Source organism: Kockovaella imperatae (assembly GCF_002102565.1).
Source record: "Kockovaella imperatae strain NRRL Y-17943 chromosome Unknown BD324scaffold_5, whole genome shotgun sequence".
Taxonomy (NCBI): domain Eukaryota; kingdom Fungi; phylum Basidiomycota; class Tremellomycetes; order Tremellales; family Cuniculitremaceae; genus Kockovaella; species Kockovaella imperatae.
The window spans coordinates 1,216,785-1,231,304 of NW_019028945.1; the positions used below are offsets into that span (position 1 = coordinate 1,216,785).

Genomic DNA, 14,520 nt, shown 5'->3' on the forward strand with positions numbered 1-14,520 from the left:
AGTCAGTGTCATCGACCTGAACGTCAGCCAAATTATCTGAAAGCATGGCCTCACCCTTCTGCCACGAATGCATCTACTGTTCTTCCATCTGCTGCACCAGCTCTCAAAGCAGCCACGTGAGTCGGGTCTCCAAAGGTTGCCAAGAGCAGTCCTGCGTCCTTGACAGACGCTACAAGTGAGGGGACCGCAGCCTGGAATGTCAGCGAGGCCCACTGTACAACCAATCTCACCAATGTAGTCGCCTCGAGTATCACTCCGAGCAGATTCGTCGTCTTTGCAAAGTTGACCGCTTCCCTGACGCTGAGGCATCTTGGATCTGACTCTTCATCGAGAGAGGCGGGTTCGAGGTCTCGATCCTGTCTTGTGCGAGAGATCCCACAGTACGAAGCGAAAAAGACGGCATCTGAGCGTTAGCGAGACCTCGACGATAGCACCTACAATTCGGTTGTTTCCAGTTCAACGCCGTGCACACTGTCGGATCAAAACTGGAGAAGATGATCTTGCGCCCTGGGCTAACCTTGCCTGCGTCATATATCTCGTGCAGCACAGCGTCGACGAATTGATTCACTTCGAGACTTCGAGTATGGCTCTTGACGGACGATTTGGAATACCTCAATTGGATATTGAGACCCACGTCTGGGGAGACATGCCGTAAAACCTGTTCGAGCGGGACCATCGCTTGTGAGAGGATACCATGCAACTCTGTAGCATTGCCAAAGTTCCAGCTTGGGTCAGCCCTGCCTTGCCTCGAGGCCAGGGCTGCAAATTCGGCAAAAGTGACCTCGGGGACCGCAATGTCAATGTCGGTGATGGGCAGAGCAGTGTGAGGGTACGCGATGGGGACACCATCCTCTGTCACTTGGACAATCACCTCGACGTACTCGCCAGAGAGTGACGAAGCGGTGACTAGGGCAGACTCTTTGGTCGTGCTGCTGGAAGCTACTGGCGGAGCGAGAGAGGGTGACGAGGTGGACACGCTGAGCGGACGATGTGATGTGGGAAGGTGCGCGTGGTCTTGAGACGGCGTAGAAGGGGTGATCTTGCTCTTCCAATACGTCTCGACTCTTCCCCCAATCTCCAACTGAGCCTCTTCAAATGGCTTGATACAGCTGACTTCGAACGCCACCTCGCCAATCGTCTTGATCTGATGATCGAGCAATGGGACGATGAACCCTTTGTGGTAACGAATGTCGAGGAATGTCGACGGAAGAATGACGGCCCGGCCGATGACTTTGGAGCCAAATGTTGGGTAGAGGGAGAGCTCAAGGGTGAAATGTTCGAGGCTTTTGACCTGAAAGGAAAAGACTTCGCGGTCATCTGCAAGGGGAAGAATGACACTGTGGGGGACAGCAGTGATATCTGACTTGGAAGTCATGACGAGTTTCAGCGATGACCAGAGGTGAAGAGAGTCTTTACTGGATCGAGAATACAGCTTGACGGCGGGAACTCGGGCGGACGACTTGAGACGGTGACCTAGGGACAGCTGCACCAAACATCGGTTTGCAAGGAATTCGTGTCCATACACACGTAGCCTGGCATTCAGCGCAATCATCGCGGCTCGACTCACGGGATGATAGGCGGAGGAAGCGACAACGAAGGAATCAACTCAAACTCTTCCCCTGCATGTCCCGATTGATCCAAGTCCAGATCCGAGCCCGGTGACATGGAATCCATCTGTGGGTCAGCTGACAGACCCAAATTCTCCATTCCCGACAAGGTCTGTTGCTGTCCCGACAACTTCGCACCCGACGCCAAGAGGAACTTCAAGCTCTCGACATGTCCAAACCAGGCGGCGTACCATCCTGGCGACTTGCCATACTCGTCCGTCGCGTTGACATCGCATCCCGCAGAGATGAGGATTTTGATACAGGCCAGGTGTCGAGGGCCTCCACCAATCGCTGCGTGGTGCATCGGCGTCCAGAGATTGTATTTGTCCTGTCTATCCTTGCCTCCTCCGTTAGGTCCACCTTCATCGACCAACAGCTGGCAGATCGCCTCATGACCCGCTTTAGCTGCAAAGTGTTGCGGATACATGCCTTCAGAATTTGGCAGTACCTTGGCTCCACACTGCAGCAAGAGTCGAGCCACTTCGACGTGACCAAATTGACAAGCCAGTGACAAGGGAATGAGATCGTGAGAGATGTGGGTGGGTTCGAGGGTGATGCGATCGCGGACAAAAAGCTGGACAACTTCCAAGTGACCTTTGACGATGGCGTGCATGAGCGGAGTGTAGCCATCCATATCAGTCGCAGCGGGGTTGGCCGAACGACCCAGGAGGAAAGACACGATGTCCGCGTGACCGTGCATCGTGGCGTAGTGCAGGGGAGTTCGATAGTACGAATCGGGCTTCTCGAGCAGGTTAGGCATTCTATCCATGCAGAGATGCACCAGAGGGAGGGAACCGGCGATGCAGGCTTGGTGCAGGGGACTTCTGCCATTGATATCGTCCACATAGGTCAAGTCGAGGTCCACGGTTGACAAGACCAACTCGAGATCGTCCACTGGGACTTGCAGCGCTGCTCGCCACAGTATCCTCATGACCTGCTTATCATTCCCTCGCTTCTGTCTCGATCTGGCCATCCTGAGCCACTCTTTGATCCCCTCTGGTCCACTGTCCATGGCCTTGTGCAAACTCGCCTCGAGATTGACCAAACTCTCCGCCGCCATTGCCTGCCCAGCGTCAACGTCAAAGTCGACCTGTCTATCGAAAGCCAGTCCATCCGCTCCCAGCGACTCTGGTAAATCCGCAAAGATAGCTTTGGGAAGATTCTCCGAGCCATTCTCCAGGTCCAATAAGTTGGCAGCGACGACGTCTGATAACTTTGCGATAAATTCGCGGTTGAAACACGGTTGTACTTCGACTTGACGTTCGAGATATAGCTCCTTGGTATTGCTCTTGCTACGTTTGTCCCACTTTTTCAGGATTTTTCTGAAACCCGTTGCGTTGATCTCGATGAATCCTTGGAGCTTGCCCAAATCCCGCTCGAAAAGACGCCAACCTTCTTCCAAGCTCAGCCATTCATTGGACCGCTGTTCTGTTGAGAGAGCTCCATCATGCGTCTCGGTCGGAGGTGTAGCTATCCGTGGAGCGTGTTGGAGGAGACGTTTTCTATTGATGAGGAGGGTTAAAAGACGTAGGCGGAGGTCACGCTCTTTGATGAGGTAAAAGGCGTTGATCTGGCGTCAGCGATGCGAAGTGCATCCTAGCTCACCTTTTCGAGCTCTCGCTGAAGGGTGAAGAAGAAGACATCTCGATGCGCTTTGAAGCTCTCACTTCGCTCTTGTGCGCCGGAGGATCGATGTCCGATACCGGTACTTCCGCTGCCCAGATCGATCCTGGATGATCCGCCGTTCAACGAAGGTGCGGAGGTAAGCGAGGTGAACCCCGAGGGCGCATCTTGCAGAGGCGGAGAGATGTCAGACGAAGGTGAGTCAAAATCTGTACGTTCAGAGGTCGACAAAGACCGTTTGGATGGTCTCAAACCGAGGGAGAGAAGGGACGCATCGGAAGCGGGTCTACCAGCAGCGTACGAGTTGATGATCTTTTTGAGGGCCTGACATAGTCAGCGGGGTCCAGAAGTCGAACCTCACCTTGTAGTTGAGGTAGTACTCGCCCCAGCCAGGCACTTGTTGCGATTGTATAGTCTTGCCGAACTGGAGAAACCGTGTCAGGATCAAGTTTTGGACTAGAGAAAGGGAAAGCCTCACCTTCATGATGGATGGTGGATGGATGGATGGCGGCTTATCTCGGCCTCGAAACGCCGTCTATCCCTCTGTTATGCTGTTATATGAGGCTGATGATACTGCTCTGTATGCTCCGAGTCATGTTCCTTGTCGCTGCCGTACCAGAATGAGATGGAAGATGGATATTGGATGTGAGATGTGGATGGAAATATTTTGGGTTGAACGACAAAAGTTCCTCGCACGTGCGACCTGTCAATAAATAGTAGGCTGTAGCTGTAGCCTACTACATCCACAAATGACATGACATCAAGGACTCAGAAGCTGCATCCATTGACGATCCAGTGCTTCAGACAGGCTGGCATTGACCCTGAGACGGTGCAGGTCGTAGAACATGGCCCTCAGACTATTGCTCGCGATGATTCTGGGATAGCCTATCTGGTCCCCACGGCTTCCGGTCGAGCGGTACCCCAGATGCGTGGCGAAGCAGCATCACTCAAGGCCATGTCAGCAACGGCTCCCGAGTCACTCATACCGCGTCTCTATGGCTATGCAGAATCAGCAGATGGAAACGAATGCGCCATGGTGACTCAGTACTTTGACTTGCAGCCCTTGCATGGAGGATCATACCAGCGCGAGCTCGGACGAAAGCTTGCAGAGATGCACCGATTGCCTCCAAAGGACACAGAAGGGTACACTGGGAGATATGGCTTCGAGGTGCCTACATTCTGTGGAGTCACACAGCAGGACAATACATGGGAAGGAGATTGGAAGACCTTCTGGCGAGACAGAAGATTGGGAGACATGATCAGGAGAATTGAGGACACAGACTTGGCGAAAGCATGGGATGGGTTACTTGACAAGTAAGTGAACCAGCGGCCAGGGAGCTCAAATTCTCTAAGGGCGGTTCCTCTCCTCCTCGATTCGATCCAACCCCAGCCTCAGCCTGTCATCATACATGGCGACCTATGGTACGGGAACACAGGCTACGATCAGACCACACAGGTGCCGGTCATCTTTGACCCGTCGTCTTTCTGGGGACACAATGAGGCCGAACTAGGTATGACCAAGATGTTTGGAGGTGAATGTCGTCGACTTTGGAATCATTTCTGACAGGGGCTAGGCTTCACCAACGACTTTTACGACGCTTACCACGAGATTCATCCACGATCTGAACGATACGACCAACTGATCCAGCTGTATGAACTGTATCACCATCTGAATGTGAGTTAAAAATCCTCGAGTAACACGCTCATCCTTTCTCAGCATACTCTCATGTTCGGAACAATGTATAAAGAGGGTGCCCTGCGCATCATGAAGTCGCTCACAGCCTGGGCGGAGACTGTATAATACATCTGTAACGCCGAGTAGAACCAAACCACCTGTAGCATATGTACGGCTCACTCAACTTCCAACTTGACGAGTCCCTTCTCCATCTTGACGTCCTTTGCCAATCGTCTTCTATCTGCTTCTCTGTCTGCTGGAGTCTGTCCGCCTTGGATGTATAGCTCATTGAGGAGTCGATCGATATCTGGCGTGACAGTGTACTGCTTGTGGACTTCTCCAAGAACCGTCGCTGCCTTTTGCAGTGGATCGAGGTGGACAATCTGTTGGAGGAAATTGGCTTGTACACCAGAATTGACCTGCAAAGTCAGGTGAGTTTTCGATCAGGTCACCCACATCCATCACAATGTCCTTTCCGAGAACCATCTTGACTCGCCCACTCTTCATCACCACCAACGTGCCTATCCGTCCTTCCGGAGGTGGCGGCGCTGGACCTCGCTTCTTCCCCTTGGTTTGGGTAGTCTTGACATCAGGTTTCACGTCCTCCTCTGCCGTCATGTCAACAGGTCCAGGTGGTATGAAATGAGGGAACAAATGCGGGAATTGGAATATGTAAAGCTTGTTGGCCTCGTCCTGCGTCTGCCTGTCAACTCCCAGCGCTCCCATCTGCTTGTGCTGACTGCTGACTCACGCTCTCATCGGGGACAAAGTCATCCCTCAGATCCTCATCCTCCTCTTCACTCTCACTCTCACTCAGATCGACCCTGTTCGCTTCATTCACATCCGCCTCATCCTCCTCATCATCCCCGCCTGTCCTTGCAAATGACCTGACTCGATCTGATCGAGATCGACTCGACGCACTCTCATCCGCCAGTGACTTGACGTCCCTCTTTTCCGGTGACATCGGCTCAGCCTTGACGAGCGAAGGCACACTATCTACGTCCATCTTCGTCTGTCCTCTTGAGCTCGTACCCCGTGACTGTGACCTCGATTTGCCTTTGCTTCCATCTTTGCGACTTCGATGTAAACTGGTAGGGGCGGATTCATGCAGTGACGAAACGCGATCGATGTCAACGACGCGATTCTTGGTCATGGGATGATCAGAGTCATTATCTGAATACATGTCGATATCTGTCAGGTCAAAGTGACGTGGCGCCGGTGCAGGAGCAACCCGTCGTGACGATTCTGTGACGGTCAGTGACAGTCTTTAGGAGCAAGCTTACGCTTGATCTGAGTTCGCGGAGCTCCAAAGGGACCAGCAGCGACCGAAACGGACTGATACGATCCTCGGCCTCCCCTCTGACCACCACCTCTCCCTCTACCTCGGGCGATTCCACGGGACGGACTGGCGGATATCTCTGGCTTTACATCGACTTCCCTGAAGAAGACCATGTCAGCTTGAACGGTCAACCTCACTCACTGTTTCACTCTTGATCTGATCGGTACTCGAGGCTTGAATTTCATCTTTTGAATCGCTGATTGTCCCCCAAATCCCGATGTTGATCCAAGTTGAGGTGTCGACGAGCCAGATATTGAGCTGGCCCGGGAGAGGGGCTCGCCTAGAGATTGGGATTTGTCAGGTGAGGGAATCCCAGAGGCAGTAGAGCTTTCCGCCTCCGTCACAGACGCGATATCCGGCTTCGTCTCGATGATCTGAGGCTCAGCGACTGTCTGTCTATCGCTCGTCTCCTGCTTGGTCGGCAAACCATTTACAGAGGTCCCTTTTCCACTGAGGTTGAGGGGATTTCGAGGAACAGGAGGGTTGCCAGTGGGAGTAGAGGCGGGGGCGGAGGCAGATGATGCGACCGGAGCCTGACGGGCCGCAGCGACCAGCATGGACCGCTTCTTTGTCTTGGAAGGCTCTGACATGGTCGAGCGGGGTCTTCGTTGTAGTCGTCGGTACAAGGTTGAAGATATGACTGGAGACTCGATGCGCCGAAAAATCCTGAAATCACGTGACCTTGTTTCAGAAAAATAGTGGCCCAGTGCCCATCTTGATGGGATGGGATTCATTTGCATTGCACTCGTACATGAACACGTCGCGAGTAGTGAACAGACTGATTCACAGGACTCTATACTTTCATTCCAGAGCAATGCCACGACCTAAGGATTCACCCGATGTCGCAGCCTCGAAAACGCTAGCTTATCTCCTGCGGCACGGAGCGGAGAAGGAGAGTCTGCACATGAGGTCTGACGGGTATGTCAAGCTCAACGATGTGGTATGTGTTATGAACACCGGACCAGATGTCCATGGACTGTCGCTGATATATGTAAATCAAGCTCGCACGACCCAAGATGCGCGGTGTGGATGTGGAGATGATCCTGAGAATCGTGGCTGAGAACGCCAAACAGCGATTCGAGCTATTCTACGGATATGATCCAAGTCCTCCAGTCATCAAGCCAAAGAAAGGGCAGCAGAAGCCGAAGAACAAGTCTCTACCGGAAGGAGCGGAGAATGGGGATGCAGCGGTCCTCGACGACTTGCGACATGACCTGGAAGCAGCGCATGTTTCGACGGAACTGCCCATGGTCAGTGTAGCCTCCCCACAGCCTATTTCGCCGGAAGCATTGTCCAGTGAGGATCACGGACCAACAGAAGGAGGGGATACTGCCCTCGGAGAATACTTTATACGGGCTACGCAAGGACACTCGATCAAGCTAGATGGAGAGGCGCATCTTGAAACCGTGAAGAATGACGAAGCAGGCCGTCAAAAGGTGGGGGAAATGGTCCATGGAACCAAGTGGGAGTTGTACGATACTATCCGTGAGCGCAAACCTTTCTTTTGGACGCAGCACCTGACCTTGATCAGGCTCTACCGGCTTATCTCGCATGGCTCGTCAACACATCCACCTAGCACCAGCTTTGACAGACCACCAGATCACTCCACGGAACAATTCGACATTGCTGATCTACCTCGACCTCGAGAAAGTAATCCAAGCAGGCATCCCCGTTTTCGTCTCTTCCAACGGGGTGGTCTTGAGTCCGGGCGACGAGCAAGGCAAGATCGGTATAAGTATGTGGCGTAAGGTGGAGAGAGTGCAGAAGGGGGAGAGGACCGTGATCTGGGAGAATGGCGATGATTCAGAGCCTTGACACTCCACCCAAGATGCATACAACATTTTTCTTACTTCAGATTCTTCAATCGTTCAAACCGCTTGGCGAGCTCATCATCGTCGTTGACCTTTTTCTTCGGCTCCGGCTGCTGAGATGCGGGAGCTTCTGCCCGATCATCTTCCTTGTCTCTGGGTAACGGTGATGGAGACTTCTTCCCCGACTCATTGGCGACTGGTACTGCAGCTTTCTCGGCCTCCTTGGTACCACCACCGTGACCATTGTGTTCATCGTCGTCTCCTCCCTCTGTCCCGTCATTTAAAGCGGCAGATGGCACCTTGCCATCAACCTCTTCAATGGGCCCATCTGGTGCCCAATCGACACCGTAGCCCTTCGCGATCTCATATAAGTAAGCGTCGACCAGTTCCTGTGCCGGCGTAAACAATGCCAGCTTTGACAGCACACGCGGAGGCACAGACGAAGGTGGAGGATCGGAGGAGACGAGTGTGAGGGAAAAGTTTCGGCCATACTGAAGTATATCAATTCAGAGCCTCGCTTATGAGCTCACTTTGTGCATCAACATCTCTCTCAATACTTGCAACTCCTTCAGCTCTGTCCGCGGCGCAGCATAGACTATGGCGCAGACTGCATCGGCGATGGAGGACTCTGGCTCTTCCCCGCTAAATAAAGCGCGATCAGCGACAGGTACCTTACGGCACGTGAGACACTCACGTCGAGGCATCCAGGAGCCCAAACCTAGCTTGTAGCTTCTCAGAATACAGCTAGAGGCGACTTCAGCATTCGCCTCGACATACGCCTCTGTACGACTTACCTCTAAGATCTCCAATAACTCGACGTAAATGTCATCCTGTATCAAACCCTCAACTCTGAGCTTGGCGGTCTCCACTCTTCCTTTCAGCAAGAGATCCGCGATCTCCCGTCGAGACTTCTTGGCGAGGGCAAGCTTCTTCTCCTGAAGCGTTCGCAAGCGCTGAATAGATAGACGGATCTGGACCTGAGCAAGATCAGCGACTGGATTGCATCTGAGGCCAGCTCTAGAGCTCCGTGACTCACCTTTGTTCTAGCACCGTTCCATGGGACCATCTCGAACGGAATTTGACGCTGGGCTAGATGGGACAAGACGAAGAAGGTCAATAATCCATAATACTGATGCATTATGAAATGATAACTCGTCATCGCGTGGCAGTGTGGCGGATTCATTCAGCTGATCTTCGGATGGATGTTCCACGAAGGAACGATGCTCATGCACGTCTACGCACGGCATCGACAGCAAAAGCAGGATCAAAGCAAATGCGAAACCCCTTCTGCTTGCTTGTACTCTGGAAAATGCATAGGCATCTCCGCTGCATTCCCGCTAATCCCTGATCTCTAGCGTCACCGTTTTCCACCTCTAGCCCCTCACGACTTCTCCAGGCTGATAAGCCTCGACGTGCGATGACTTGAAGCTCTTTGCAGGCACCTTATTCTCGAAAAGAATGTCTAATTCCTCGTACGACAAGCCTTTCGTCTCCGGTAAACGGAAATACGCCCATACAGCACTGATCAAGCAAAAGCCGCACCACACAAATCCACCTTTCCCTCGAAGATTCCAGGCCGTCGGGTTCAAGATTGGCGCGTTGAGTTCGTTTGCGACGATTGACGCGACATTGTAGGCGTTCCTAGCGATGACCACAGTCTTGATACGAAGCCTAGAGGATGGAATTTCCGATACGATGGTGTAGACTGTCGGACCCACCGTGAGGTCATAAGTCAAGACGTAAAGGCACATGAGGGCTCCCTGAGAGTATCCAATGGCTGGAGAGAGCTTTGGGATACCAAGGAACCCGACGAGACAGAGGATAGTGAACAGAGTCCAGATTCCGGTGACGAAGAGCGTTCGACGACCGATCCGAGTCATGACGTACCAAGAGAGGATTGTGGCGCAAAATCCGAGAGCGTTCTCGCCGACACCGAAGTCGAATGACTTTTTAGGATCGAATCCAGCTTGCTCGACTGACTATCAGTGTGTGTGTCAGGCTGGTATGAGCTCACGGAAGTAGGTGATATTTCCACCGAACCAGATACCACAAGTCACCTGGGAGATCCAGGCCATGCAGGCAATTTCCGTTCTCCGTCCGTCGACTCCCTTGAAGCAGTCCAAGTAGGAAGTTCCTTCGCTGATCTGTCGTTCGTGCTCGTTGGTGTGAATCATCATGGCAACGGTATCATCGACATTGAAGTGGATATTCTTCTCGGACGTGAGTGCCAAAAGAGCCTTTCTCGCATCATTCTCTCGGCCCTGACGAACGAGCCAGTAAGGAGATTCGGGAGCGAACGCGATACCGATGAGGATTGGAACTGGCCACACCCATTGAATAGCGTAGGGAATCTAACGTAAGTTTGCGACCTCGACCTGCAGACTCACCTTCCACCCCCACTGGGTCGTGTTGTCGACGAAAGCTCTCAGGACACCCGAAGAGATGAGCTGTCCGGCTACCCAACAGAGATTCACATAACTGGTCATGACATGTCTCAGGTGGATAGGGGTGACATCGGCAGCGTAGGTGGTCGTCAAGGTCTGCAAAGCTCCCCAGGGTAGACCGCAGAGGATTTCACCGACAAAGAGCATCGGTATATTGACTGCAAAGAAGCAGATGAAGATGGCTCCAATGAGGAAGACCATGGCTCCCATCAAAGTCCTCTTGTAGCCGTACTTGTCAGCCAAGAGACCTGCAGCCCATAGACCGCAGATCTCCCCGATGGCAGCGCCGTTACCGAGTCCTGCTTGCCAAGGTGCGGATACTTGATGCGTGCCGTTGTCAGCCAAGTGGCCAAACTTGAGCTGGAATGCGGGCTGAGCGAAGAAGTTACCAAGGAGAGCGGTGTCGTACCCTTCCATGACGATACCCAGGGACATGATCACGGAGAACAGGATGGCTTTAGGATACATGCGAGCGGACTCGATGAGCCCCATACGATGCTCGACATCGGCGGCGGCTCGAGCAGCTTGAGCATTCTGATCCGTCTTGACAAGGTCATCGGTAGGAAGGGGAGGGATTGCCTCCACCTCGATTCGGTCAGCTTCGTATTTCTCCATATCAATCACGGTACTACAGTACGAAAGTGAATACTGGGGAAGACAAGATAGGGCACATATTCAACTGCATCGGCATGTATTGATGCTGCACCGTCCAGCGGTCAGTCCAGCACTCGGCCGACCTTCCCGGCGTGTGAAGGGACGAGAGCACAAGTCATCGCAGAACAGCAACAGCGGAATAGCCAGTGCGGATTTAATAACAGTCCCAGAAAACGTGCCGACATCCGACCTGCATGTGAAATACCACACTAAGAGTCGCACGCGCTAACCTCTAGCGGGGCGGATGGCTGGAGAGGGCACAAGTCGTCCCAGAAACAACGGTCATGGGCGCTGAGCACACAAAGGCGGGAACCCGGTTGTCACGGCGCCGGAGCCCCTTGCTTGTCAGTTACCCTCAAAAAGATACGCGAAACCTACATCCTGTACTGTACATACCAAGATCCCCGGCGTCGCCGTGTGAACCCGACATTGTGGGGCGAAAACGCCTCTTTCAATTTGACAATTCATGACCGAAGGTGGGGCAATCCCCAGCTCACTCATTGACACGTATTCAAGCGGCGAGATCAGGGATGTCAGCCTGTTCGTTTCCAGCGGAGAGAGAAGGAAAAGTCGAAAGTCACCAAACATGGAGATGACTCGAGCACGCCGACCTCGGCCCGGAATCGAATCCGCAACAAGATCCCAGAGGTTGCATACTGTACTGTACATGCACATCAGATTGCGACAAGGTTGGCAACACGATCAGATCCACCCTATACGATCGTGTTCAGAGACCAGACTTCTCTGCCTGAAGAGTGATCATCGGTCGGTGATGGAAGTTATTGGCGGAGGCATTGACATCGCCAATACCGCTGTGTTCCATATCCCAAAGACCAAACCTTGCAACTTTCAAGTCATACAACCAGTGATTCTCCCAAAGCTCATTGTACACAACTCCAGACTCTCAGTATACATACTCAAAGCTGGAAAGATGATAAGCGAGGTTTTTCGACTCTAGAACGGCACTCACTTGACATTCTGACCGTCCGTAAGGTCTTGAAAGGCTGTGGCGTTTTTCTCAGCTTCAGTGATATTGAGACCCTCCCTCTGCTTGGCTTTCTTCTTGTTCTCCCAAATGAAGGCGTAGCGGAAGACAATAAAGAGCAAAAGCTCGACGCAATTGGCAACTAGGAGGGATCCGATGCCGAGACTGTATTTCGGTGCTTGACTTGCTTTGTAGAAGAAGGGCTGTGTTTGTCAGTGCCCGCCTGAGGACTTGTTTTACGAACGCTTGAGATATTCCCCACGCAAGCTCCTGCCCAGATCAAGCCTGACACCAAGAAACGCTTGGTTTGGCCTCCAGTGTTCGAAGTGATCAAAGAAAGGCATAGAACAAAGCTGGCTTGGTAGGAGTTTGTCAACCAGCTGGAACATGATCGTTGGTGAGTTCTTCGTGCACTGGCTGAAGGTTAGAGCACCCACAAGCAGATCAGGCGACCGATATAAGCATGTTCAGGTGCTGCGATGAATCCTATCCCGCCGGCAATGGTTGGAAGCATGCAAAGGGCGCAGACGATTGTTCGACTATTTTTCGGGAGTCGCCCGTTGAGGTATGCGCCACCGAGGATCCAGAGGACCACCTGGGCACCTTGAGGGATACCCAAGAGAGAAGTCTTGAGTCTGTTGAAGCCGAGTCCCTCGATGACAAGTGTGGAGAACTGAGTCACTCAGCTCGGAAAACCCTGGCCACATAGATGGCTTCGAAGCTCACGTTGCTAATGCCACCATTTGGGATGTTGGCAAAGAAGCCCAAGAGGAAGAACAGGTATGATTTGTAGTCTGTCACAGTCTCTTTGACCTGATCCCACTTGATGACTCGATGCTGAATACCGGTCTGGTTCTTACGCATCCTCGCGATCATCATCAGTTTTTCGTCGTGAGAAAATCCGCGGAAAGTCGCCGGCGAGTTGGGTAGACAGATAGCAATGACAATAGCCCAGACGCAGCATGAAGCGCCGACAATCAGGAATTCGTATCGCCAGGATTCGAGAGCGCCCTTGATATGACCGATCCCGTAGCCTGATCGATGTCAACGTCAATAAGCCACATCTTTCACTGACCAATCAATCCACCACCTGCTACACCGACCCCATTGAAGGCGTAGTAGATTGAGATCCGCCACGGCTGCTCTTCTCGAGTATAGAACATGCTGATTATCAACATGAAGGCTGGATCGGCGATAGCTTCAAAGGCGCCTCCCAGGACTCGAAGGGCAGCGAGCGTCGCAAAGTTCTTTGATGCAGCTTGACACATAAGTAACACACCCCACATGAAAATATTGGCGGCAAGATAGTAGGCCGGTGGAGACTTTTGCATGATGAGATTTGAGGGTATTGCCCAGACTAGCCATCCAAAGTAGAAGATGCTACATGGTGAGCAAGCGTGTAACCGCAGAGCAACATACCTCGAAAGCCAGCTGTATTGTGTTCCGTGCAGATGCAACGAGTCCTTGATCCCGAAAATGGCCGCATATGACAACGTGGTCTAACTTGGTCAGATGGGCGGACATTTCGATCTCACTTTATCTGTGACCTGATCAGAGCGGCTTTCGACCTGACTTTTTGTGTCACTCACCAACGTAGTAGTAAAAGTAACAGATACCAATGGGAATCAGGATCTTCCAGTCGAGCCTCCTGCCAGCTCATCAGTCGATATTCAAAAAGTGAACGATCTCTTGTTCTCACCTTACAAGCTTCTTCTCCACCTCTGGATCGATATCTCCATCGTTCCCGAAACGCTCAAGTGCTTCATAGAAGAGATCGGCATTCTGCTGTTGGATCTGCCCAACGTCCACATGCGCGTCTTGTTTCGTCGCCGGAGCGTCCTGTTCGATATGCTCAGAAACGGTATGCTCTAGCTTGTCGCTCTCCATCTTGTCGCCTGAGTGATGAAGTGGGGCATCGATGGAGACACATGCATTCCAGACTTGTGCTTTTAATAGCTCCCGAAGGTCAGAACATTCGGGCCGAAAGCCTTTAGCTCATCTTGGCGGGCCGGACTTTGCCGTCAGGCGGAGATCACCTTTCCATCAGTGAATCTGCACTTTGATGTACGAGGTCGAGCAAGGCGGTCGTCTCGGATGTTCGGAACGATACGTCCGAATGACCTTTCAACCCTCACGGCGAGATCACGAAATAGAGCTATTTTTGGAGAAGGGGTACGACCAGAAACAAGTGCATGCTGGGAGATGTATGCCACCTTTATGTGTGTCACAGACTCAATCTATCGGGAACAGAGCAGTGAGATCTTTGCGCCCAGTTGCTGCCTTTGAACACCTGAGAATCTGCACCGTGTGATGCGCCTGATCACGGCAGAGCAGATCAGCCACGGAATAAAGTCTGAAGTTTCTCGCATCAAGACTGGCGAC

At 52.5% G+C, this 14,520-nt stretch overlaps 7 protein-coding genes across 7 annotated transcripts; 2 read left to right on the forward strand and 5 right to left on the reverse strand.

Annotated features, from left to right (window-relative positions):
- Positions 1-50: 50 nt before the first annotated feature.
- On the reverse strand, positions 51-3,714 carry BD324DRAFT_650577 (hypothetical protein; the record flags this gene model as incomplete). Its single annotated transcript, XM_022018170.1, has 7 exons — positions 51-191; positions 231-403; positions 439-1,532; positions 1,568-3,177; positions 3,213-3,554; positions 3,592-3,654; positions 3,709-3,714. The coding sequence occupies 7 exons, from the start codon at positions 3,712-3,714 to the stop codon at positions 51-53; spliced, it is 3,429 nt and encodes a 1,142-aa protein (XP_021872030.1).
- A 441-nt stretch (positions 3,715-4,155) lies between these two features.
- BD324DRAFT_578523 (Fructosamine/Ketosamine-3-kinase) lies at positions 4,156-5,031 on the forward strand (the record flags this gene model as incomplete). Its single annotated transcript, XM_022013330.1, has 4 exons — positions 4,156-4,544; positions 4,584-4,762; positions 4,805-4,905; positions 4,948-5,031. 4 exons carry the CDS (start codon positions 4,156-4,158, stop codon positions 5,029-5,031), a joined length of 753 nt encoding a protein of 250 aa, XP_021872031.1.
- Positions 5,032-5,081: 50 nt separating this feature from the next.
- Positions 5,082-6,834, reverse strand: BD324DRAFT_650579 (RNA polymerase III RPC4-domain-containing protein; the record flags this gene model as incomplete). The annotated part of the gene is made up of 5 exons (XM_022018171.1): positions 5,082-5,324; positions 5,362-5,598; positions 5,657-6,150; positions 6,189-6,343; positions 6,386-6,834. 5 exons carry the CDS (start codon positions 6,832-6,834, stop codon positions 5,082-5,084), a joined length of 1,578 nt encoding a protein of 525 aa, XP_021872032.1.
- A 224-nt stretch (positions 6,835-7,058) lies between these two features.
- On the forward strand, positions 7,059-8,059 carry BD324DRAFT_578887 (phosphotransferase KptA/Tpt1; the record flags this gene model as incomplete). The annotated part of the gene is made up of 3 exons (XM_022013345.1): positions 7,059-7,184; positions 7,246-7,729; positions 7,776-8,059. The coding sequence occupies 3 exons, from the start codon at positions 7,059-7,061 to the stop codon at positions 8,057-8,059; spliced, it is 894 nt and encodes a 297-aa protein (XP_021872033.1).
- A 4-nt stretch (positions 8,060-8,063) lies between these two features.
- On the reverse strand, positions 8,064-9,152 carry BD324DRAFT_590077 (regulator of Vps4 activity in the MVB pathway-domain-containing protein). Its single transcript, XM_022013785.1, has 5 exons — positions 9,092-9,152; positions 8,850-9,032; positions 8,750-8,799; positions 8,586-8,697; positions 8,064-8,546 (listed from the first exon to the last, which is right to left on the reverse strand). Exons 1-5 carry the CDS (start codon positions 9,119-9,121, stop codon positions 8,091-8,093), a joined length of 831 nt encoding a protein of 276 aa, XP_021872034.1. The 5' UTR covers positions 9,122-9,152; the 3' UTR covers positions 8,064-8,090.
- A 276-nt stretch (positions 9,153-9,428) lies between these two features.
- Positions 9,429-11,114, reverse strand: BD324DRAFT_579212 (general substrate transporter; the record flags this gene model as incomplete). Its single annotated transcript, XM_022013363.1, has 3 exons — positions 9,429-10,030; positions 10,070-10,406; positions 10,443-11,114. 3 exons carry the CDS (start codon positions 11,112-11,114, stop codon positions 9,429-9,431), a joined length of 1,611 nt encoding a protein of 536 aa, XP_021872035.1.
- An 828-nt stretch (positions 11,115-11,942) lies between these two features.
- BD324DRAFT_417835 (major facilitator superfamily domain-containing protein) lies at positions 11,943-14,059 on the reverse strand. The gene is made up of 10 exons (XM_022012728.1): positions 13,838-14,059; positions 13,728-13,786; positions 13,674-13,678; positions 13,558-13,637; positions 13,214-13,518; positions 12,865-13,172; positions 12,576-12,811; positions 12,383-12,518; positions 12,124-12,341; positions 11,943-12,076 (listed from the first exon to the last, which is right to left on the reverse strand). Exons 1-10 carry the CDS (start codon positions 14,023-14,025, stop codon positions 12,058-12,060), a joined length of 1,554 nt encoding a protein of 517 aa, XP_021872036.1. The 5' UTR covers positions 14,026-14,059; the 3' UTR covers positions 11,943-12,057.
- Between the last annotated feature and the right edge of the window lie 461 nt (positions 14,060-14,520).

Coding starts and splice junctions, on each gene's coding strand:
- BD324DRAFT_590077 (XM_022013785.1), bottom strand. CDS start 9,121: ATGGTCCCATGGAACGGTGCTAGAACAAAG. Junction 8,800..8,849: donor AGTTATTGGAGATCTTAGAG/GTAAGTCGTACA, acceptor AGTCGCCTCTAG/CTGTATTCTGAGAAGCTACA. Junction 8,698..8,749: donor GGGCTCCTGGATGCCTCGAC/GTGAGTGTCTCA, acceptor CGCTTTATTTAG/CGGGGAAGAGCCAGAGTCCT.
- BD324DRAFT_417835 (XM_022012728.1), bottom strand. CDS start 14,025: ATGGAGAGCGACAAGCTAGAGCATACCGTTTCTGAGCATATCGAACAG. Junction 13,519..13,557: donor CAATACAGCTGGCTTTCGAG/GTATGTTGCTCT, acceptor CTCACCATGTAG/CATCTTCTACTTTGGATGGC. Junction 13,173..13,213: donor AGCAGGTGGTGGATTGATTG/GTCAGTGAAAGA, acceptor GACATCGATCAG/GCTACGGGATCGGTCATATC.